Source organism: Mytilus edulis, chromosome 8, assembly GCF_963676685.1.
Source record: "Mytilus edulis chromosome 8, xbMytEdul2.2, whole genome shotgun sequence".
NCBI lineage: Eukaryota > Metazoa > Mollusca > Bivalvia > Mytilida > Mytilidae > Mytilus > Mytilus edulis.
The window spans coordinates 90,263,804-90,290,274 of NC_092351.1; the positions used below are offsets into that span (position 1 = coordinate 90,263,804).

At 34.2% G+C, this 26,471-nt stretch overlaps 1 protein-coding gene across 2 annotated transcripts in view; it reads left to right on the plus strand.

The window, feature by feature from the left end:
* Positions 1-26,471, plus strand: part of LOC139486612 (uncharacterized) — an 80,056-nt gene that overhangs the window by 19,722 nt on the left and 33,863 nt on the right. For both annotated transcript variants that reach the window (XM_071271539.1, XM_071271540.1), the window contains exons 4-10: positions 7,498-7,640; positions 14,463-14,655; positions 20,127-20,269; positions 22,263-22,413; positions 23,777-23,968; positions 24,940-25,068; positions 26,278-26,384. In XM_071271539.1, coding sequence (XP_071127640.1) covers positions 7,498-7,640; positions 14,463-14,655; positions 20,127-20,269; positions 22,263-22,413; positions 23,777-23,968; positions 24,940-25,068; positions 26,278-26,384 — 1,058 coding nt within the window. The remainder of the gene's footprint in view (positions 1-7,497; positions 7,641-14,462; positions 14,656-20,126; positions 20,270-22,262; positions 22,414-23,776; positions 23,969-24,939; positions 25,069-26,277; positions 26,385-26,471) is intronic.

The window sequence follows — 26,471 nt, forward strand, 5'->3', positions numbered from 1 at the left end:
GAAATTTAAACACAAGGTTAATGACCATAAAAGGAAGGTTAAGATTGATTTTGGGAGTTTTAATTCCAACAGTTTAGGAATTAGGGGCCAAAAAATGGTCCCAAAGTAGCATTTTTCTTGGTTTTTGCACAATAACTTTAGTATAAGTAAATAGAAATCTATGAAATTTTAACTGAAGGTTTATGACCACTAAAGGAAGGTTGGGATTGATTTTGGAAGTTTGGGTCCCAACAGTTTAGTAATAAGGGGCCAAAAAGGGCCAAAATTAAACTTTGTTTGATTTCATAAGAAAAATGAATTATTGGGGTTCTTTGATTTGCCAAATCTAACCGTGTATGTATATTTTTATACGACCACTGGTTGTATATTGGTATCACGTTGGCGTCGTCGTCATCATCGTCATCGTCCGAATACTTTTAGTTTTCGCACTCTAACTTAAGTAAAAGTAAATAGAAATCTATGAAATTTAAACACAAGGTTTATGACCACAAAAGGAAGGTTGGGATTGATTTTGGAAGTTTTGGTCCCAACAGTTTAGGAATTAGGGGTCAAAAAGGACCCTAATAAGCATCTTCTTGGTTTTCGCACTATAACTTTAGTTTAAGTAAATAGAAATCTATGCAATTTTGACACAAGGTTTATGACCTCAAAAGGGAGGTTGGGATTGATTTTGGGAGTTTTGGTTCCAACTGTTTAGGAATTAGGGGCCAAAAAGGGACCAAATAAGCATTATTCTTGGTTTTTGCACAATAACTTTAGTATAAGTAAATAGAAATCAATTAAATTTAAACACGAGGTTTATGAACACTAAAGGAAGGTTACAATTGATTTTGGGAGTTGAGATCCCAACAGTTTAGGAATCAGGGGCCAAAAATGGGCCCAAATAAGCATTTTTCTTGGTTTTCGCACCATAACGTTAGTATAAGCAAATAGAAATCTATGAAATTTAAACACGAGGTTTATGACCATAAAAGGAAGGTTAGGATTGATTTTGGGAGTTTTGGTCCCAACAGTTTAGGAATAAGGGGCCCAAAGGGTCCAAAATTAAACTTTGTTTGATTTCATCAAAAATTGAATAATTGGGGTTCTTTGATATGCCGAATCTAACTGTGTATGTAGATTCTTAATTTTTGGTCCCGTTTTCAAATTGGTCTTCATTAAGGTCCAAAGGGTCCAAAATTAAACTTAATTTGATTTTAACAAAAATACATTTTAATATTTTATGATGTATTTAAATGAAGAGTTATTGTTGCAAACTCCATTAGTAATTTAAATTGAGATCAGTTTTGGAATAAGGGAAAGGGGGATGTAAACAAAAATGGGAAGGGGTGGGGGGGAGTTCAATTTTTCTCATTTAAGATTTCATAAATAAAAAGAAAATTTCTTCAAATATTTTTGTGAGAGGATTAATATTCAACAGCTTAGTGAATTGCTCAAAGGCAAAAAACAAATTTTAAGTTTATTAGACCACATTCATTCTGTGTCAGAAACCTATGCTGTGTCAACTATTTAATCACAATATATATATTAATCCAAATTTAGAGCTGAATCCAGCTTGAATGTTGTGTCCATACTTGCCCCAACCGTTCAGGGTTCAACCTCTGTGGTCGTATAAAGCTGCGCCCTGCGGAGGATCTGGTTGGTCCTGTTTTCAAATTGGTCTACATTAAGGTCCAAAGGGTCCAAAATTAAACTAAGTTTGATTTTAACAAAAAAATGAATTCTTGGGCTTCTTTGATATGCTGAATCTAAACATGTACTTAGATTTTTATACGACTGCAAAAATTTAAATTTTTCGTTGTATATTGCTATCACGTTTGTGTCGTCGTTGTCGTCCGAATACTTTTAGTTTTCGCACTCTAACTTTAGTAAAAGTGAATAGAAATCTATGAAATTTTAAAACAAGGTTTATGACCACAAAAGGAAGGTTGGGATTGATTTTGGGAGTTTTGATCCCAACATTTTAGGAATTAGGGGCCAAAAAGGGCCCAAATAAGCATTTTCTTGGTTTTCGCACAATAACTTAAGTTTATGTAAATAGAAATCTGTGAAATTTTGACACAAGGGTTATGACCACAAAAGGAAGGCTGGGATTGATTTTGGGAGTTTTGGTTCTAACAGTTTAGAAATTAGGGGCCAAAAAAAGGGCCCAAATAAGCATTATTCTTGGTTTTCGCACAATAACTTTAGTTTAAGTAAATAGAAATCAATGAAATTTAAACACAAGGTTTATGACCACAAAAGGAAGGTTTGTATTGATTTTGGGAGTTGAGGTCTGAACAGTTTAGGAATTAGGGGCCAAAAAGGGGCCCAAGTAAGCATTATTCTTGATTTTCGCACAGTAACTTTAGTTTAAGTAAATAGAAATCTATGAAATTTAAACACAAGGTTTATGACCACTAAAGGAAGGTTGGGTTTGATTTTGGGAGTTTTGGTCCCAACAGTTTAGGAATAAGGGGCCCAAAGGGTCCAAAATTGAACTTAGTTTGATTTCATCAAAAATTGAATAATTGGGGTTCTTTGATATGCCGAATCTAACTGTGTATGTAGATTCTTAATTTTTGGTCCCGTTTTCAAATTGGTCTACATTAAGGTCCAAAGGGTCCAAAATTAAACTTAGTTTGATTTTAACAAAAATTGAATCCTTGGGGTTCTTTGATATGCTGAATCTAAAAATGTTCTTAGATTTTTATACGACCGCAAAATTTGAAAAATTTTTCGTCGTATATTGCTATCACGTTGGCGTTGTCGTCGTCGTCGTCGTCCGAATACTTTTAGTTTTCGCACTCTAACTTTAGTAAAAGTGAATAGAAATCTATGAAATTTTAACATAAGGTTTATGACCACAAAAGGAAGGTTGGGATTGATTTTGGGAGTTTTGGTCCCAACATTTTAGGAATAAGGGGCCAAAAAGGGCCCAAATAAGCATTTTCTTGGTTTTCGCACTATAACTTTAGTTTAAGTTAATAGAAATCTATGAAATTTTGACACAAGGTTTATGACCACAAAAGAAAGGTTGGGATTGATTTTGGGAGTTTTGGTTCCAACAGTTTAGGAATTAGGGGCAAAAAAAGGGCCCAAATAAGCATTATTCTTGGTTTTCGCACAATAACTTTAGTTTAAGTGAATAGAAATCTATGAAATTTAAACACAAGGTTTATGACCATAAAAGGAAGGTTGGTATTGATTTTGGGAGTTTTGGTCCCAACAGTTTAGGAATAAAGGGCCCAAAGGGTCCAAATTAAACTTTGTTTGATTTCATCAAAAATTGAATAATTGGGGTTCTTTGGTATGCCGAATCTAACTGTGTATGCAGATTCTTAATTTTTGGTCCCGTTTTCAAATTGGTCTACATTAAGGTCCAAAGGGTCCAAAATTAAACTTAGTTTGATTTTAACAAAAATTGAATCCTGGGGGTTGTTTGATATGCTGAATTTAGAAATGTACTTAGATTTTTAATTATTGGCCTAGTTTTCAAGTTGGTCCAAATGGGGGTCCAAAATTAAACTTTGTTCATCAAAAATTGAATAAATGGGTTCTTTAATATGCCAAATCTAACTGTGTATGTAGATTCTTAATTTTTGGTCCAGTTTTCAAATGGTCTACATTAAGGTCCAAAGGGTCCAAAATTAAACTAAGTTTGATTTTAACAAAAATTAAATTCTTGGGCTTATTTGATATGCTTTATCTAAATATGTACTTTGATTTTTGATTATGGGCCCAGTTTTCAAGTTGGTCCAAATCAGGATTCCATATCAAGTATTGTGCAATAGCAAGAAATTTTCAGTTGCACAGTATTGCACAATAGCAAGAAATATCTAATTGCACAATATTGTGCAATAGCAATTAATTTTCAATTGGAGTTATCTTTCTTTGTATAGAATAGAAGTTGATAATATATGTTGGAAATTTGCCAAACATGACTATGATGTCATTTTCTATTTTTATTTGCCAATAACTTTATGTAAATAACTTCATTGGAAATTTGCCAATATAAAATGTTGCTGATGAAGCTTTTTTTCCTTATCTTATCTAAAATGTTTTTAGATAATGTATGTTGGACATTTGCCAGACATGACTATGATGTCATTTTCTATTTTTATTTGCCAATAACTTTATGTAAATAACTTCATTGGAAATTTGCCAATATAAAATGTTGCTGATGAAGTTTTTTTTATTGTTTTATACAATAAACAATGTATATTAACTTTTACTACCAACCAATCTTTACCATTCAGTGATAATAAGCACTTTATTTTACATTTTAATATTTTATGATGTATTTAAAAGAGTAGTTATTGTTGCAAACTCCATTAGAAATTTGAATTGATATCAGTTTTGGAAAAAGGGAAACGGGGATGTGAAAAAAAAAGGGGGGGGGTTTAAATTTTTCTCATTTCAGATTTCATAAATAAAAAGAAAATTTCTTCAAACATTTTTTTGAGAGGATTAATATTCAACAGCATAGTGAATTGCTCAAAGGCAAAAAAAATATTTTAAGTTCATTAGACCACATTCATTCTGTGTCAGAAACCTATGCTGTGTCAACTATTTAATTTTAGATTTAAAAAGTTTGAAGAAGAAATCTTTAATTGATTTGTAAAATCTTGACATTTGTTTTGTGTAAAAAAAACCATGTAATGTCAAAAATTTGATCACAATCCAAATTCAGAGCTGTATCACGCTTGAATGTTTTGTCCATACTTGCCCCAACTGTTCAGGGTTCGACCTCTGTGGTCGTATAAAGCTGCGCCCTGCGGAGCACCTGGTTGATTATTGGCCCAGTTTTCAAGTTGGTCCAAATCGGGTCCAAATTAAACTTTGTTTGATTTCATAAAAAATTGAATAATTGGGGTTCTTTGATATGCCAAATCTTACTGTGTATGTAGATTCTTAATTTTTAGTCCCGTTTTCAAATTGGTCTACATTAAAGTCCAAAGGGTCCAAAATTAATCTAAGTTTGATTTTAACAAAAATTGAATTCTTGAGCTTTTTTGATATGCTGAATCTAAACATGTACTTAGATTTTTGATTATGGGCCCAGTTTTCAAGTTGGTTCAAATCAGGATCCAAAATTATTATATTAAGTATTGTGCAATAGCAAGAAATTTTCAATTGCACAGTATTCCGCAATAGCAAGAAATCTTCAATTGCACAGTATTGTGCAATAGCAAGAAATTTTCAATTGCACAATATTGCGCAATAGCAAGAAATCTTCAATTGCACAGTATTGTGCAATAGCAAATATTTTCAATTGCACAGTATTGTGCAATAGCAAGAAATATCTAATTGCACAATATTGTGCAATAGCAAGAAATTTTCAATTGATTGGAGTTATCCTTCTTTGTCCAGAATTGTAGTTGAATCAACTTAAATCATTGTTTTATACAATATACAATGTATATTCACTTTTACTACCAACTGATAAATTAAAACAATCTTTATCATTCAGTGATAACAAGCACCTTTTGTTACATTTTAATATTTTATGATGTATTTAAATGAGTAGTTATTGTTGCAAACTCCATTAGAAATTTGAATTGAGATCAGTTTTGAAAAAAGGGAAAGGGGGATGTGAAAAAAAAAATGGGGGGGGGGGGGGGTTAAATTTTTCTCATTTCAGATTTCATAAATAAAAAGAAAATTTCTTCAAACATTTTTGAGAGGATTAATATTCAACAGCATAGTGAATTGCTCAAAGGAAAAAAAAGTATTTTAAGTTCATTAGACCACATTCATTCTGTGTCAGAAACCTATGCTGTTTCAACTATTTAATCACAATCCAAATTTAGAGCTGAATCCAGCTTGAATGTTGTGTCCATACTTTCCCCAACCGTTCAGGGTTCAACCTCTGCGGTCGTATAAAGCTGCGCCCTGCGGAGCATCTGGTTGATTATGGGCCCAGTTTTCAAGTTGGTCCAAATGAGGATCCAAAATTATTATATTAAGTTTTGTGCAATAGCAAGAAATTTTCAATTGCACAGTATTCAGCAATAGCAAGAAATCTTCAATTGCACAGTTTTGTGCAATAGCAAGAAATTTTAATTGGAGTTATCTTTCTTTGTCCAGAATAGTAGCTGAAACAACTTAAGGATGTACTTAGGTGAGGTTTTGGAATTTGTGTCAAATGTTCGGACTCCTTGGTGTTTTCCATACAATACAATGTAAAATATTTTGCCCAATAACACCCGTTTTTTTTTTCATATAAGACTTAATAGCCCATGAAAGATCACTTACCAAAATTTTAGAAGATTCTTGATTTTATTTCTTTTGGTTTGAGACCCAAATAATACCAATGCAAATATAAGGTAAAGGTCCGAGTCAGCCTTTTCCCGCCATATTGTAAATCTCAAATATCTTGAAAAATAGGTCCATGACCTATCAATATTTTTAGCTTATTGTTATCCTTAATTGATGCTCTACCAGCTTATAGTATCAATTTTTATTTCTTAATTTATTTATTTTTACCTAACCTCACCTAAGTACATCCTTAAATCATTGTTTTATACAATACACAATGTATATTCACTTTTACTACCAACTGATAAATTAAAACAATTTTTACCATTCAGTGATAACAAGCACTTTATTTTACATTTTAATATTTTATGATGTATTTAAATGAGTAGTTATTGTTGCATACTCCATTAGAAATTTGAATTGAGATCAGTTTTGGAATAAGGGAAAGGGGCATGTGAAAAAAAAATTGGGGGGGGGGGGGGTGTTCAGTTTTTCTCATTTCAGATTTCATAAATAAAAAGAAAATTGCTTCCAACATTTTTTTGAGAGGATTTATATTCAACAGCATAGTGAATTGCTCTAAGGCAAAAAAAAAAAAAATTTAAATTCATTAGTCCACATTCATTCTGTGTCAGAAACCTATGCTGTGTCAACTATTTAATCACAATCCAAATTTAGAGCTGAATCCAGCTTGAATGTTGTGTCCATACTTGCCCCAACCGTTCAGGGTTCAACCTCTGCGGTCTTATAAAGCTGCACCCTGCAGAGCATCTGGTTGATAATAGGCCCAGTTTTCAAGTTGATGCAAATCAGGGTCCATGTATTTATATCTCTAATATTTTAGCCTGATTATGAAATTGGACCACATTGAGGTCTAAAGGGTCTAAAATTGATCATTATTTGATTTCATCAAAAATTGAATTCTTGGAGTTCTATGATTTGCTGAATCTAACCATGTATTTGGATTTTGGATATTGGACCATAATAGGAAAATGTCCAATTTAAAATTTTTAAGTTTAAGTTCTTAGATCACATTCATTCTGTGTCAGAAACCTATGTTGTGTCAACTATTTAATCATAATCCAAATTCAGAGCTGTATCAAGCTTAAATGTTGTGTCCATACTTGCCCCAACTGTTCAGGGTTCGACCTCTGGGGTCGTATAAAGCTGTGCCCTGCGGAGCATCTAGTTAACTGATAGGAGACTATTTATTGCCATGCAATACTCACAGAATGCTTATCTATGTTTATTTTTCAGATGTTCAAGGGATTCCAAGGAAAATGACATTGTATTTGCTGACAAATCTTTTGACCTAGTTTTTCCTTACGTGCTGTGGGCAAGAGGTGATCTTAGGCAGGCCTCCCAAACCTTCCTAAAATTAGTTGACAATGAGTCTAAAGGTAAGTTTATCTGAGATCAGGCATGATAAAGTAATCAAGTTCATCTGAGATCCAGCATGATAAAGTAATTATTTAGTTCATCTGAGATCCAACATGATAAAGTAATCATTACTGATAAGTTCATCTGAGATCCAGCATGATAAAGTAATCATTAAATATAAGATGGTCTGCGATCCAGCATGATAAAGTAATCATTAAAGGTCAGTTCACCTGAGATCCAGCAGGATAAAGTAATCATTAAAGATAAATTGATCTGATACCATGCATGATAAAGTAATCATTAAAGGTAAGTTTTTCTGAGATCCAGCATGATAAAGTAATCATTACAGGTAAGTTCATCTGAGATCCAGCATAATAAAAAAACCATTAAAGGTCAGTTCACCTGAGATCTAGCATGATAAAGTAATCATTAAAGGTAAGTTAATCTTAGATACAGCATGATAAAGTTATCATAAAGGTAAGATCCCTTATGATAAAGTAATCATTAAAGGTGAGTTCACCTGAAATCCAGCATGATAAAGTAATCCTTAAAGGTAGGTTGGTCAGAGATCCAACATGATAAAGTAATAATTCAGGGTAAGTTCATCTGAGATCCAGCATGATAAAGTAATCATTAAAGGTCAGTTCACCTGAGATCCAGTGTGATAAAGTAATCATTAAAGGTCAGTTGATCTGATATCCAGCATGATAAAGTAATCATGAAAGGTTAGTTCATCTGAGATCCATCATGATGAAGTAATCATTACAGGTAAGTTCATCTGAGATCCAGCATAATAAAGTAACCATTAAAGGTCAGTTCACCTGAGATCCAGCATGATAAAGTAATCATTAAAGGTAAGTTCATCTGAGAACCAGCATGATACAGTAATCATCAAAGGGATCCAGCATGATAAAGTAATCATTAAATATAAGTTTATCTGAGATCCAGCATGATAAAGTCATTATTAAAGGTAAGTTCATCTAAGATCCAGCCTGATAAAGTAATCATTACAGGTTGGTCATCTGAGATCCAGCCTGATAAAGTAATTATTAAAGGTAAGTTCATCTGAGATCCAGCATGATAAAGTAATCACTACAGTTAAGTTCATCTGAGATCCAGCATGATACAGTAATTATTAAAGTTAAGTTCATCTGAGATCTAGCATGATAAAGTAATCATCAAAGTTTTACACACTTTTTATGCCCCGTTAATGGGCATTATGTGTATGTATCTGTGCGTCCATTCATTCATTGGTTTGTCCGTCTGTCCCATTTCAGGTTAAAGTTTTTGGTCAAGGTAATTATACGACCGCAAAAATTGAAAATTTTAGGTCGTATAATGGTGTCACGTTGGCGCCGTCAGCGTCGTCGTCGTCTGAATACTTTTGGTTTTCGCACTATAACTTTAGTTTAAGTAAATAGAAATGTATGAAATTTCAACACAAAGCTTTTGACCATAAAAGGAAGGTTGGGATTGATTTTTGGAGTTTGGTCCCAACAGTTTAGGAATAATGGGCCCAAAGGGTCCAAAATTAAACTTTGTTTGATTTCATCAAAAATAGAATAATTGGGGTTCTTTGATATGCCGAATCTAACTGTGTATGTAGATTCTTAATTTTTGGTCCCGTTTTCAAATTGGTCTACATTAAGGTCCCAAGGGTCCAAAATTAAACTAAATTTGATTTTATAAAATTGAATTCTTGGGCTTCTTTGATATGCTGCATCTAAACATGTACTTAGATATTTGATTATGGGTCCAGTTTTCAAGTTGGTCCAAATCAGGATCCAAAATTATTATATTAAATATTGTGCAATAGCAAGAAATTTTCAATTACACAGTATTGCGCAATAGCAAGAAATCTTCAATTGCACAGTATTGTCAGGGATCTCCATGGATGAAAACTGAACGATGGAGGAACTTTCACCATTACAAACTGTGTCTACGCTGTACAGTGTAGGGCGATTGGAAGTATTTTATCCCTCCATACAAGGAATGGTGAACATGCTAATTCATTGCTTATTTAAATTATATTTATTTGAATTTTCATTACAAATTAGAAGTATCAATATTTTCATTTATTGCCGTTTTTATACGACCGCAAAAATTGAAACTTTTTTGGTGGTATATTGGTATCATGGTGGAGTCGTTGTCTGCGTAGCCGTCGTCGTCAGCTGAATACTTTCGCACTCTAACTTTAGTAAAAGTGAATAGAAATCTATGAAATTTTAACACAAGGTTTATGACCACAAAAGGAAGGTTGGGATTGATTTTGGGAGTTTTGGTCCCAACATTTTAGGAATTTGGGGCCAAAAAGGGCCCAAATAAGCATTTTCTTGGTTTTCGCACTATAACTTTAGTTTAAGTAAATAGAAATCTATGAAATTTTGTCACAAGGTTTATGACCACAAAAGGAAGGTTTGGATTGATTTTGGAAGTTTTGGTTTTAACAATTTAGGTATTAGGGGCTAAAAAAGGGCTAAAAAAGGCCCAAATAAGCATTATTCTTGGTTTTCGCACAATAACTTTAGTATAAGTAAATAGAAATCAATGAAATTTAAATACGAGGTTTATGACTACAAAAGGAAGGTTGGGATTGATTTTGGTAGTTGAGGTCCCAACAGTTTAGGAATTAGGTGCCAAAAAGGGGCCCAAATAAGCATTATTCTTGGTTTTCGCACCATAACTGCGTAGCCGTCGTCGTCAGCTGAATACTTTCGCACTCTAACTTTAGTAAAAGTGAATAGAAATCTATGAAATTTTAACACAAGGTTTATGACCACAAAAGGAAGGTTGGGATTGATTTTGGGAGTTTTGGTCCCAACATTTTAGGAATTTGGGGCCAAAAAGGGCCCAAATAAGCATTTTCTTGGTTTTCGCACTATAACTTTAGTTTAAGTAAATAGAAATCTATGAAATTTTGGCACAAGGTTTATGACCACAAAAGGAAGGTTTGGATTGATTTTGGAAGTTTTTGTTTTAACAATTTAGGTATTAGGGGCTAAAAAAGGGCTAAAAAAGGCCCAAATAAGCATTATTCTTGGTTTTCGCACAATAACTTTAGTATAAGTAAATAGAAATCTATGAAATTGAAACACAAGGTTTATGACCATAAAAGGAAGGTTGGGTTTGATTTTGGGAGTTTTGGTCCCAACAGTTTAGGAATAAGGGGCCCAAAGGGTCCAAAATTGAACTTTGTTTGATTTTATCAAAAATTGAATAATTGGGGTTCCTTGATATGCCAAATCTAACTGTGTATGCAGATTCTTAATTTTTGGTCCCATTTTCAAATTGGTCTACATTAAAGTCGAAAGGGTCCAAAATTAAACTAAGTTTGATTTTAACAAAAATTGAATTCTTGGGCTTTTTTGATATGCTGAATCTAAACATGTACTTAAGATTTTTGAATATGGGCCCAGTTTTCAAGTTGGTTCAAATCAGGATCCAAAATTATTATATTAAGTATTGTGCAATAGCAAGAAATTTTCAATTGCACAGTATTCAGCAAAAGCAAGAAATCTTCAATTGCACAGTATTGTGCAATAGCAAGAAATTTTCAATTGCACAGTATTGCACAATAGCAAGAAATATCTAATTGCACAATATTGTGCAATAGCAAGAAATTTTCAATTGGAGTTATCTTTCTTTGTCCAGAATAGTAGTTGAATCAACTTACATCATTGTTTTATACAATATACAACGTATATTCACTTTTACTACCAACTGATAAATTAAAACAATTTTTACCATTCAGTGATAACAAGCACTTTATTTTACATTTTAATATTTTATGATGTATTTAAATGAGTAGTTATTGTTGCATACTCCATTAGAAATTTGAATTGAGATCAGTTTTGGAATAAGGGAAAGGGGCATGTGAAAAAAAAAATTGGGGGGGGGGGGGGGGGGGAGAGGGGGTGTTCAATTTTTCTCATTTCAGATTTCATAAATAAAAAGAAAATTGCTTCCAACATTTTTTTGAGAGGATTTATATTCAACAGCATAGTGAATTGCTCTAAGGCAAAAAAGAAAAATTTAAATTCATTAGACCACATTCATTCTGTGTCAGAAACCTATGCTGTGTCAACTATTTAATCACAATCCAAATTTAGAGCTGAATCCAGCTTGAATGTTGTGTCCATACTTGCCCAACCGTTCGGGATTCAACCTCTGAGTCGTATAAATCTGCGCCCTGTGGAGCATCTGGTTTTTTGTCGAGCCTGCAACTTTTGTTGCAGAAAGCTCGACATAGGGAAAGTGATCCGGCGGCGGCGGCTACGGCGGCGGCTACGGCGGCGGCGTTAGCTCACTTCTTAAAAGCTTTATATTTTAGAAGGTGGAAGACGTGGATGCTTCATACTTTGTATATAGATGCTTCATGTTACGAAGTTTCCGTCAGTCACATGTCCAATGTCCTTGACCTCATTTTCATGGTTCAGTGACCACTTGAAAAAAAAGTTCATATTTTTTGTAATGTTGAATTCTCTCTTATTATAAGTAATAGGATAACTATATTTGATATGTGCGTACCTTGCAAGGTCCTCGTGTCTGTCAGACAGTTTTCACTTGACCTCGACCTCATTTCATGGATCAGTGAACAAGGTTAAGTTTTGGTGGTCAAGTCCATATCTCAGATAATATAAGCAATAGGGCTAGTATATTCAGTGTATGGAAGGACTGTAAGGTGTACATGTCCAACTGGCAGGTGTCATCTGACCTTGACCTCATTTTCATGGTTCAGTGGTTATAGTTAAATTTTTGTGTTTTGGTCTGTTTTTCTCATACCATATGCAATAGGTCTACTATATTTGTTGTATGGAATGATTGTTAAGTGTACATGTCTAGCGGGCAGATGTCATGTGACCTTGACCTCATTTTCATGGTTCAGTGGTCAAAGTTAAGTTTTTGAGTTTTGGTCTAATGCTATATGCCATAGGTCAACTATATTTGGTGTATGGAAATATTTTATGATCTTTATGTCAGTCGAGCAGGTTTTATTTAACCGTGACCTCATTTTCACGGTTCATTGCACAGTGTTAAGTTTTTGTGTTTTGGTCTATTTTTCTTAAACTATAAGTAATGTGTCAACTATATATGTTGTATAGAAGCATTGTTAGCTGTACCTGTCTGCCTGGCATGGTTCATCTGACCTGGACCTCTTTTTTAAGGTTCATTGGTCTTTGTTTAGTTATCTTGGTTAATGTTAAGTTTATGTGACAGTTGTAATAAAGCTTACCTGTATACTTAGGACTATCAACATAATATCAATGATTAGTATAGAAGGATTAGTATAGAAGGCGAGACATTTCAGCGTGTGCACTCTTGTGATTAAGTTAGTGAAGTACAGTTGAAACTTAGTACACATGTCCCTATGATATGAGTTTTCAAATTTTAATGGAACATAAAAAGTTATAGTGTGAGGTGGGCATCCATGTACTATTCACTTATTCTTGTTTGCTTCATGCTGAAGTTATTAATTTGCTAATAGGTGTATATGTAACAAGCTATATATATCAAGTTCTAATTTTGTTCAGGTCTAAATATTTTGTGCAGACTTATGGTCCTGGATTAAATAAATTCACTCAAATTAACAGTTTTCAACACTTTTTATGCCCCACCTACGATTGTAGAGGGGGATTATGTTTTCTGGTCTGTGCGTCCGTTCATCCATCTGTTCATTCTTTCGTTCAGCCGTCCGTCTGTCTGTCCCGCTTCTGTTTAAAGTTTTTGGTCAAGGTTGTTTTACATGAAGCTGAAGTCCAATCAACTTGAAACTTAGTACACTTGTTCCTTATGATATGATCTTTCTAATTTTCAAGCCAAAGTAGTAGGTTCAGTAAGACCCCTTTTTAGCCCCAAAATATAGCAGTTTTACAAAATTGATAAAATTTAGATTTTTAGCTATCTATTGGAAAGTAGAATGCTTATGCTACATAAATATGAGCTGTTTTTGACAATACAATGCACATATATCGGGTACTAGCATCATTAAGTCATGCTAAATTACTGACATCTTCACAGTTACCTAGCATTTTAGTTAAATTTTTTTACGGTCCTCGTCTGAAATGAAAGCAGGTGCATTTGTGTTCATTCTTAATATTGAAATGTAAGTTGTATTTGATGATTATGCATAACATATATAAAGGCTGAGGATGAATGAGGATGTGGCCACTTTCTTTTTTGACAATCACCGCCTAAAAAGTGACATTTTTTTGGCATATTTAATAGATTTGTCATATTAAGGCTTGAATCAGAGCGTTTTAAATGACCAAATCAGTTCAAATCTTTCATATAAACTAATTGAATCAACTGAAATAGACACTTGAGTGTTTAAAAAGTGTCCAAAATCTTTCATCAGATGAACCTGAAATTTGAGTTCAAAATCAGCCCTTACTGGACCTACTCCTTAGACTTTGGACCCCAATTTCACGGTCAACTGAACATAGAAAATGAAAATGCAAGTTTCAGGTTAAAGTTTTTGGTCAAGGCAGTTTTTGATGAAGTTGAAGTCCAATCAACTTGAAACTTGGTACACATGTTCCCTATAGTATGATCTTTTTAATTTTGATGCCAAATTAGATTTTTTACCCAGTTCACGTTCCATTCGAACGTGGAAAATGATAGTGGGAGTGGGGCATCCATGTAATTTGGACACATTCTTGTTTGTCATGCTTGAAGATATTGATTTGATAATAGGTATATAGTTTTATCATGACAGGTTACAGATATAGGTCAAATTTGGTTCAGTGTGATGATTTTGTGTAGAGTTATGGTCCTTTAACTGGTCTATGTATTGCAATGCAATACTCCCAGAATAATTGTTTTATAATTTATTATATTTTCAGTGAGGGTGAAAGCAATGTATCTATCTGAAGCAGGAAGGATGTTTCTACAGTTTGGAGACGGTGATTCTGCTGTTAGATATTTCCATTTAGCCAAAGATGCCTTAACAACAAAACAAAAACACAACAAACAAGATATTGTGTCAGAAATTGACAGACAAACTAGGATGCTATGTGCAGCCTCTAATGATGTTGGGTAAGACACTGTAGATTTAGGATGTTATGTGCTGCCTCTAATGATGTTGGGTAAGACACTGTAGATATAGGATGCTATATGCAGCCTCTAATGATGTTGGGTAAGACACTGTAGATTTAAGATGCTTTGTGCAGCCTCTAATGATGTTGGATAAGACACTGTAGATTTAGGATGCTATGTGCTGCCTCTAATGATGTTGGGTAAGACACTGTAGATTTAAGATGCTATGTGCAGCCTCTAATGATGTTGGGTAAGACACTAGATTTAGGATCCTATGTGCAGCCTCTAATGATGTTGGGTAAGACACTGTAGATTTAGGATGCTATGTGCAGCCTCTAATGATGTTGGGTAAGACACTGTAAATTTAAGATGCTATGTGCAGCCTCTAATGATGTTGGGTAAGACACTGTAGATTTAGGATCCTATGTGCAGCCTCTAATGATGTTGGGTAGGACACTGTAGATTTAGGATGCTATGTGCAGCCTCTAATGGTGTTGGGTAAGACACTGTAGATATAGGATGCTATGTGCAGCCTCTAATGATGTTGGGTAAGACACTGTAGATTTAAGATGCTTTGTGCAGCCTCTAATGATGTTGGGTAAGACACTGTAGATTTAAGATGCTATGTGCAGCCTCTAATGATGTTGGGTAAGACACTAGATTTAAGATGCTATGTGCTGCCTCTAATGATGTTGGGTAAGACACTGTAGATTTAAGATGCTATGTGCAGCCTCTAATGATGTTGGGTAAGACACTGTAGATTTAAGATGCTATGTGCTGCCTCTAATGATGTTGGGTAAGACACTGTAGATTTAGGATGCTATGTGCAGCCTCTAATGATGTTGGGTAAGACACTAGATTTAGGATGCTATGTGCAGCCTCTAATGATGTAGGGTAAGACACTGTAGATTTAGGATGCTATGTGCAGCCTCTAATGATGTTGGGTAATACACTGTAGATTTAAGATGCTATGTGCAGCCTCTAATGATGTTGGGTAAGACACTGTAGATTTAAGATGCTTTGTGCAGCCTCTAATGATGTTGGGTAAGACACTGTAGATTTAGGATGCTATGTGCAGCCTCTAATGATGTTGGGTAAGACACTGTAGATTTAGGATCCTATGTGCAGCCTCTAATGATGTTGGATAAGACACTGTAGATTTAGGATGCTATGTGCAGCCTCTAATGATGTTGGGTAAGACACTGTAGATTTAAGATGCTATGTGCTGCCTCTAATGATGTTGGGTAAGACACTGTAGATTTAAGATGCTATGTGCAGCCTCTAATGATGTTGGGTAAGACACTGTAGATTTAAGATGCTATGTGCAGCCTCTAATGATGTTGGGTAAGACACTGTTGATATAGGATGCTATGTGCAGCCTCTAATGATGTTGGGTAAGACACTGTAGATGTAGGATGCTATGTGCTGCCTCTAATGATGTTGTGTAAGACACTGTAGATTTAAGATGCTATGTGCAGCCTCTAATGATGTTGGGTAAGACACTGTAGATTTAGGATGCTATGTGCAGCCTCTAATGATGTTGGGTAAGACACTGTAGATTTAGGATGTTATGTGCTGCCTCTAATGATGTTGGGTAAGACACTGTAGATTTAAGATGCTATGTGCAGCCTCTAATGATGTTGGGTAAGACACTGTAGATTTAAGATGCTATGTGCAGCCTCTAATGATGTTGGGTAAGACACTGTAGATTTAAGATGCTATGTGCAGCCTCTAATGATGTTGGGTAAGACACTGTAGATTTAAGATGCTATGTGCAGCCTCTAATGATGTTGGGCAAGACACTGTAGATTTAGGATGCTATGTGCAGCCTCTAATGATGTTGGGTAAGACACTAGATTTAGGATCCTATGTGCAGCCTCTAATGATGTTGGGTAAGACACCGTAGATTTAGATGCTATGTGCAGCCTCTAATGATGTTGGGTAAGACACTGTAGATTTAAGATGCTATGTGCAGCCTCTAATGATGTTGGGTAAGACACTGTAGATTTAGGATCCTATGTGCAGCCTCTAATGATGTTGGGTAAGACACTGTAGATTTAGGATGCTATGTGCAGCCTCTAATGGTGTTGGGTAAGACACTGTAGATATAGGATGCTATGTGCAGCCTCTAATGATGTTGGGTAAGACACTGTAGATTTAAGATGCTTTGTGCAGCCTCTAATGATGTTGGGTAAGACACTGTAGATTAGGATGCTATGTGCTGCCTCTAATGATGTTGGGTAAGACACTGTAGATTTAAGATGCTATGTGCAGCCTCTAATGATGTTGGGTAAGACACTGTAGATTTAAGATGCTATGTGCTGCCTCTAATGATGTTGGGTAAGACACTGTAGATTTAGGATGCTATGTGCAGCCTCTAATGATGTTGGGTAAGACACTAGATTTAGGATGCTATGTGCAGCCTCTAATGATGTTGGGTAAGACACTGTAGATTGAGGATGCTATGTGCAGCCTCTAATGATGTTGGGTAAGACACTGTAGATTTAAGATGCTATGTGCAGCCTCTAATGATGTTGAGTAAGACACTGTAGATTTAAGATGCTTTGTGCAGCCTCTAATGATGTTGGGTAAGACACTGTAGATTTAGGATGCTATGTGCAGCCTCTAATGATGTTGGGTAAGACACTGTAGATTTAGGATCCTATGTGCAGCCTCTAATGATGTTGAGTAAGACACTGTAGATTTAGGATGCTATGTGCAGCCTCTAATGATGTTGGGTAAGACACTGTAGATTTAAGATGCTATGTGCTGCCTCTAATGATGTTGGGTAAGACACTGTAGATTTAAGATGCTATGTGCAGCCTCTAATGATGTTGGGTAAGACACTGTAGATTTAAGATGCTATGTGCTGCCTCTAATGATGTTGGGTAAGACACTAGATTTAAGATGCTATGTGCAGCCTCTAATGATGTTGGGTAAGACACTGTTGATTTAGGATGCTATGTGCAGCCTCTAATGATGTTGGGTAAGACACTGTAGATGTAGGATGCTATGTGCTGCCTCTAATGATGTTGGGTAAGACACTGTAGATTTAAGATGCTATGTGCAGCCTCTAATGATGTTGGGTAAGACACTGTAGATTTAGGATGCTATGTGCAGCCTCTAATGATGTTGGGTAAGACACTGTAGATTTAAGATGCTATGTGCAGCCTCTAATGATGTTAGGTAAGACACTGTAGATATAGGATGCTATGTGCAGCCTCTAATGATGTTGGGTAAGACACTGTAGATTTAGGATCCATGTGCAGCCTCTAATGATGTTGGGTAAGACACTGTAGATTTAAGATGCTATGTGCAGCCTCTAATGGTGTTGGGTAAGACACTGTAGATTTAGGATGCTATGTGCTGCCTCTAATGATGTTGGGTAAGACACTTGATTAAGGATGCAATCTTGTGGGGGCATATTTTTGAGGGATTTTTTTTTTCATATTTATAAATTAACTGTTTACATAACTTTTGAATTTTGAAATACTATATAAGGCCTTTCTACCTCAAGAATATATTACCTTAGATGTATTTAGCATAACTTTTAGAAATTTAGGTCTTCAACGACTTCAAGATCGTACTTTATTTGGCCTTTTTTTAGCTCACCTGGCACGAAGGGCCAAGTGAGCTTTTCTCATCACTTGGCGTCCGTCGTCCGTCATCCCTCGTCGTTGTTAACTTTTTTATACGACCGCAAAAATTGAAAATTTTTTGGTTGTATATTGGTATCACGTTGGCGTCGTCATCTGCGTCGTTGTCGTCGTTGTCGTCGTTGTCGTCGTCCGAATACTTTTAGTTTTCGCACTTTAACTTTAGTAAAAGGGATTAGAAATCTATGAAATTTTAACACAAGGTTTATGACCACAAAAGGAAGGTTAGGATTGATTTTGGGAGTTTTGGTTCCAACAGTTTAGGAATTAGGGGCCAAAAAAGGGCCCAAATAAGCATTATTCTTGGTTTTTGCACAATAACTTTAGTATAAGTAATTAGAAATCAATGAAATTTAAACACAAGGTTTATGACCACAAAAGAAAGGTTGGGATTGATTTTGGGAGTTGAAATCCCAACAGTTTAGGAATTAAGGGCCAAAAAGGGGCCCAAATAAGCATTATTCTTGGTTTTTCACAGCATAACTTTAGTATAAGTAAATAGAAATCTATGAAAGTTAAACACAAGGTTTATGACCATAAAAGGAAGGCTGGGTTTGATTTTTGAAGTTTTGGTCCCAACAGTTTAGGTATAAGGGCCCAAAGGGTCCAAAATTGAACTTTGTTTGATTTCATCAAAAATTGAATAATTGGGGTTCTTTGATATGCCGAATCTAACTGTGTATGTAGATTCTTAATTTCTGGTCCCGTTTTCAAATTGATCTACATTAAGGTCCATAGGGTCCAAAATTAAACTTAATTTGATTTTAACAAAAATTGAAACCTTGGGGTTCTTTGATATGCTGAATCTAAAAATGTACTTAGATTTTTGATTATTGGCCAAGTTTTCAAGTTGGTCCAAATCAGGGTCCAAAATTAAACTTTGTTTGATTTCATCAAAAATTGAATAATTGGGGTTCTTTGATATGCCGAATCTAACTGTGTATGTAGATTCCTAATTTTTAGGCAGTTAAGCTGCCTTATGCGAGCACCCTAGATTTGTGTTCTACCCAATTTTTTACTCCGAGCTATATTGTATGTTATTGAGTTAGCAGAAACTCATTTTGTACTCCTCTATATTGTAGGTTGTTGAGTGACCAGAAACTCATTTTGTACTCCTCTATATTGTAGGTTATTGAGTTACCAGAAACTCATTTTGTACTCCTCTATATTGTAGTTTATTGAGTTACCAGAAACTCATTTTGTACTCCTCTATATTGTAGGTTATTGAGTTACCAGAAACTCATTTTGTACTCCTCTATATTGTAGGTTATTAAGTTACCAGAAACTCATTTTGTACTCCTCTATATTGTAGGTTATTGAGTTACCAGAAACTCATTTTGTACTCCTCTATATTGTAGGTTATTAAGTTACCAGAAACTCATTTTGTACTCCTCTATATTGTAGGTTATTGAATTACCAGAAACTCATTTTGTACTCCTCTATATTGTAGGTTATTAAGTTACCAGAAACTCATTTAGTACTCCTCTATATTGTATGTTATTAAGTTACCAGAAACTCATTTTGCACTCCTCTATATTGTAGGTTATTAAGTTACCAGAAACTCATTTTGTACTCCTCTATATTGTAGGTTATTGAGTTACCAGAAACTCATTTTGTACTCTATATTGTAGGTTATTGAGTTACCATAAATTCATTTTGTACTCCTCTATATTGTAGGTTATTTAGTGACTAGAAACTCATTTTGTACTCCTCTATATTGTAGATTATTTAGTGACTAGAAACTCATTTTGTACTCCTCTATATTGTAGGTTATTAAGTTACCAGAAACTCATTTTGTTCTCCTCTATATTGTAGGTTATTAAGTTACCAGAAAGCAGATCGATCATTGGCAGCTTGGACGTCAGCCATATCTACACAATTACCAGAATCTATAGAGTGTGCTGGTCCCCTGTCTGCGTTTGATGCATTCTTGTGTTATTTTGGAAGTTATTGGCATGGTTTGTATAGACCTTTAGTATCTTTAAAATTACAGTATTTTCATAACAAGTGCCACTATGCAATTGCTTGGGATCCTGGACATGGCCATGGTCAATAAGTTAATTCTAATTGGTTTAAATAGATGTCCGAAACATTATCAGAATACTGTCATGTGATTTAAAACCTTCAGTCAGGATTCTACTTCGTCAAAATTATCTCCCCATTACGCCAGTTCATTTTCACAATTGTAGAAATGGAAGCCATTGTAGGGAAGCACTGCCAATTTTGCTCTTGGAAACCGATAAATTTATCCACATTGCACCATTACGATCCTTATATGTCAGTTGTATTTTAAAAGACAAACGATCAATTAGCTAATGAGCATCAGTAAATGATCTTGTCTGCATTGATTCAACTTAAAACTATTGTCTGATCAGTTGTCAGGTGGAATTTTCAAAATTCATAAACTTTAAAAAAAAATTATAATTAAATATTTCGTGGAAGGGCAGACTAGACTTTTTTAATGGTTGGAGACTACAAACCCTAGTTATCACACACAAAAAGTTATAATTTTTCGAAGATATGCATTTTCATCATCCAACTTGAAAGACTGTCGTCAATTACTTTTAGTAAAAAAAATAGCTATTCGAACACACCTACTCTGTTTTTGTGATTCTTTAGATAGGTATTTCACTTGACCCATATATTTCATCTTTTAGTACTGTGTTTTTTTTATATTATAAAGTCAACCTGTAGCTTTGATATATAAAAATGATGGAATCTGAAGCAAGACGATGTATGAAATATTCTTGCTTTGTGCCATATCAAGACAAAATACTCAACTCAAACACGCCCTAACATAAAAAGGTGCACTCGATTTTCTCTTTTCGAAACAGTTGTTTCCCATTTTTTGGAATTTTTTCTTGAGTAACGTAATGGAAGGGCAGACACAAAAATTACTGAACTAATAGATTGATATGTTTTCTGTCCGTGGTAATTTTTTTTTTTAAATCGGAGGTTATGCATTTTCTACATTCAACTTGAAAGATACCCATGTTGTCGACTTGATATCTAATTGTTCTGCTTAAATATGTACTAGATAAATTGAAAACTTATGAAAATGGTGTTTTTAAAATGAAACACTTCGTAATTGAGAAGAAAATTGTCATTTTATTTGTTAACCGGATTTTTGTGACAAAAATGTCGTTTATTGATTTGGGGATGTACGTCGGGCTGCCGGTCGGGCGGTCGGTCGGTTGGTCGGTCAGGCCGGTGGGCGGCATTCAAATGTTGTCCGTGCATTAACTCATGAACCTTTCAACCAAAGCTTTTAAAATTTTGATATGTTGTTACTGACAACTAAATGAAGGTCAAGTTCAATAATGACGATTTTGACTTTTACTGTTCAGGAGTTATGGTTCTTGAAAGATCGAAAAATGGAGTTTTCAGTCGTGTCCGTGCATTTACGCATGAACTGTTCTACCAAAGCTTCCCAAATTTTTATATGTTGTTACTGATGACAAAATAAAGGTCAAGTTCAATAATGACGATTCTGACTTTTACCGTTCAGGAGTTATAGTTCTTGAAAGATCGTAAAATGGCGTTTCCATTCACGCTGTTGCATTTACTCATAAACCATTCAATCTAAGCTTTTCAAATTTTTATATGTTGGTACTGATGACAAAATGGAGGTCAAATTTGATATTGACGATTTTCACTTTCACCATTCATCAGTAATGGTTCTTGTGATATTGCCAGGACACAAATAAATGTTAATAAATCCGGTTTGCTGTCGTTGTGACAGCCTCTTGTTTCTATTAACTTTAAAAAAAATTTGTCACCATAGTAAACATTACAGTAAGCATTTATCGCCTTCTCTAAGAAAGAGCTTCGATTTTTTTGTTCTATTTAAACCAGGTTTCCGCCTGCTTATTTATAGGATATAAAAACATTTTGTGATTTATTGTCCTGTGAAAATATCATAGATAACAATAAATATTTATTTGTATTCAGAGGCAACTGGTTCCCTGTATGATGAGGCTATTAAACGTTTACAGACTCTGACAGAGAAAGAAAAATATCTGTACTATTATCTATCCATGGTGTACGCATTACAGGGTAAAACGGAGGAGTCATCTAAAATGTATCGCAGATTTACTGCTAAGTGAGTCAAACATTTGTTAAAAGAAAAACATATAGCTTAATTGCTAATGGAGTAAGAATTGTATTTTAAAAGAATATCTATACCCTATATCAGGTTTTTGCTTGTGTTTAACTTTTGCTTTTTTTACAGCACTAAATAAAACACAAAATATTTACCTATCATAAATTTCCAAAGATGTATCGCTGTATAAAGGTTTCATACATTATCCTGTTAATTATCAAGTATACATAAAATTAATTATAGACTTTTTTCACCCTAAGGGGGAATTATATTCATAGGAAAATTAGTCTTTTGTGCATAATATGCATATTTAATTAGGATCTGTATTTTGAAATGGCTAATGATGATACTTGTCATACCTTTTAACAACACAGAAATGGTTCAGACATAGATGCTAATGAGGCAATGACATATGATAAATAGGCAATATTGATTATAGGCAACCATACAGACTATATCAATGAGCAAAACTTGATGTAGGAATCAATAAAAGGTTCTAACATTACAAAATGCATCTTTGCTAGCCAAGGGTCATGATCCACTTCTACCCTTGGCAGATTAAGCCAATATTTGTGATAACAATGTTGCGTTATCTATCAGTAGATTAAAGTCATGCCCATTCTGAATACATTATTTTTGACCAATGGTAGCACTTGAACTCTTCAATTTGGAGGCAAAAACATGGTAGCGTCTAGATTCTGCACACTTGGTAAAGCATGAAATGAAAAGATACATTGACATTCATGCATTTGACTGTGCTAGAAACATACATAGGAACTTCTATTAGTCGATTAAAAACATTCAAATTGTCACTAAATATAGTTGTATGTTTAGGTATGTAAAGACTTGTTGCACAATAAGCATGTGGCAATTGTTTACATACACTTTCTACATTTACATGTGATCATGTTATATTCGCTTTTTGATTGGATGCAGCGAGTTTCCACTGCAACCATTAAAAATCATTACCTTATGTCTCGGAAATTCTATCTCAATCCGCCAAGGGTGAGAGGAGGGAAGTAGATTTGTAACCCTTGGCTAGCGAAGATGTACAAAATGTTAATCAATAAAAAAAAAAAAACTCACAGCCTGATTTATGAGTTATGACAAAACAATAAACTAAAAATAGATATAACAGACAGCAACCAATGACAACCACTGAACTTCGGAGGTAGAAAAGTGAACATTGAATAAATGTTAAAGATTAATCCCCCACTTTTTGTTAGTACATCAAGTGTTTTAAGGGTATTAGGATGATTACAGATTGAGTTTGCAAGTTTGTTCAGGTTGGTCTACACTTTTTGAGATAGCTATAGGGGGAGCATTCATGTCATGCTGATCGATATAAAATGTAAATTTGTAGTGTATCATCAAATAGTCCTCACCCAGGATCAACAAGTTTTAGACACAACATTAAAAAACCATGGCAACCACTGATAGATAAGGTCATAGACCAGGGGTCACTACCTACACCATTGAAGGTCGTCTGGAGGATACAACTGTTACTACCTAAATGTTCTGATCCCCAAAAGGAGCGTGGACATTTGTATGATCAGTAAGTAAAGTATATGTTCTACTGATAAGATAATAAGACTTTAAATGATCAGTTAGCATTGTTTATACTTAGATATCCCATTAGTTTGGTGAAATGATACAGTTAGCATTGTTTATACCTAGATATACCAAGAGTTCTCTGGAATGATACAGTTATCATTGTTTATACCTAGATATACCAAGAGTTCTCTGGAATGATACAGTTAGCATTGTTTATACATAGATATCCCAAGAGTTCTGTGGAATGACACAGTTAGCATTGTTTATACTCAGATATCCCAAGAGTTCTGTGGAATGATACAGTTAGCATTGTTTATACCCAGATATCCCAAGAGTTCTGTGGAATGATACAGTTAGCATTGTTTATACTTAGATATCCCAAGAGTTCTGTGGAATGATACAGTTAGCATTGTTTATACCCAGATATCCCAAGAGTTCTGTGGAATGATACAGTTAGCATTGTTTATACCTAGATATCCCAAGAGTTCTGTGGAATGATACAGTTAGCATTGTTTATACTTAGATATCCCAAGAGTTCTGTGGAATGACACAGTTAGCATTGTTTATACCTAGATATCCCAAGAGTTCTGTGGAATGATACAGTTAGCATTGTTTATACCTAGATATCCCACGAGTTCTGTGGAATGACACAGTTAGCATTGTTTATACCCAGATATCCCAAGAGTTCTGTGGAATGATACAGTTAGCATTGTTTATACTTAGATATCCCAAGAGTTCTGTGGAATGATACAGTTAGCATTGTTTATACCCAGATATCCCAAGAGTTCTGTGGAATGATACAGTTAGCATTGTTTATACCCAGATATCCTATTAGTTTGGTAAATTATTAAGTTAGCATTGTTTATACTTAGATATCCAAAGAGTTTAGTGAAATAATACAGTTTGTACTATTTATGCTCAGATATCCCAAGAGTTAGGCTAAATGATACAGTTTGTACTATTTATTCTTAGATATCCACACGAAGCTGATAGAAGAAGCAATGACCTGAACTTACGAATCAGTGGAGATGGTTACTTGACCGGTGATATGCAGATGGTGCTGCCACCTATGAGGGGAATTTATCTTGATTTGTACACAGGGTATATATATTACCATGTATGAGACATCATCAACAACTGTGATTAAAAAAAAACCAAAAATAACCTTTTTTCTTTCTTGTTCAATAAATAGCTGAATAAATTGAACAAAAATCTTTAAGTATTTCTATTGTAAAGCACTAGGTTGTGATTTTTTATTGGGGTTGTTGTCCTAACTGTTTAAGGAATGACTGTTATATATTTTCTCTCTATATGAAGAAATAAGATAAAAAAAAATGTGGTGCACACTGAATAACCCATGTAGCATGTTATTTTAAAGTGTGCACCACATTTTTTATGTTATTTTGAAAAGACAGAAAAAATATAACATTCATTCCTAATAATTTAATTCTAAATTCCATTTTAAGGTGGCTCAAGCCTATTCGAAGTTTTTGTCAGAAGTGCTGTATTTTTTGTTATTTTAATCTTGATAGAGAGTGAATCAAATTGGTTAAAAAAAAATAGGGGGTCCCGGACCATTTAAGCTCGGAATATAGAGGTATGTAAAAGGGAACATTTTTCAATGAAATGATAGGGAAAGTAGAGGTGATGACATATTTTTATCCGAATATCAAAAAAACATTCTGTGACACTTGGTGCAAAACTGTAATATAAAAAGCTGAAATATAGCGTTAAAGAATGAGCAAATAAAAAACATAGGTCACTGATAAGGAAAAAAAGATTTAGCCTTAAACCCAAAATTTGGTGGAAAATGGTAAAATTGGGTGAAATGTCATTTTGAGTCTTTCACAGATACACATAATAACGATAATACTTTGTTAGTGTCATAAGTACAATAATTTTACATTTTTAATCAATCAAAATATTTAAAAAAAAGTATAATGAATGTACGACACAAACTTTTCGTGTGCATGGTAATTATTGCATGAAATTATGCGCAGTCGAATAGTCCAAATCTACCTTAAGCGGCAGTAAATTGTGAAAAAACGTTGATGACCTCACGGTCACATGACAAAATTATGTCTATGAGCTGATAGGCAAAGCAATGTCAGCCAATCACATTAATTAAAAATTGAATTATTTAGGAATAGTATGGCCCTGCCCCCTCATCATTGTTCATAGACTTTGAATTGTTTGCATAGTTCAAGTTTAGGTATTATTAACCTTTGAAACTTTGTAAGATTTTATACAGAGAGAATGAATGTGTGGTTTATTATTTATTAATACGTTAATATGCTATTTATTTTGTAGAAATATACATCTGACTAAAATTCCATCCTCAACAGAAGTTTGGAGACAGTACGTGACATTTAATATGTGTTATGTAAATAAACATGAAAATCCTCAGTTAATTCAAGGTTAGATATGTGTTATTTAGATAGATACAATAGTATTTGGTTAGATATGATAAAGTTAAAAGAAAAAGTTTTTTTTTAGTTATTGCC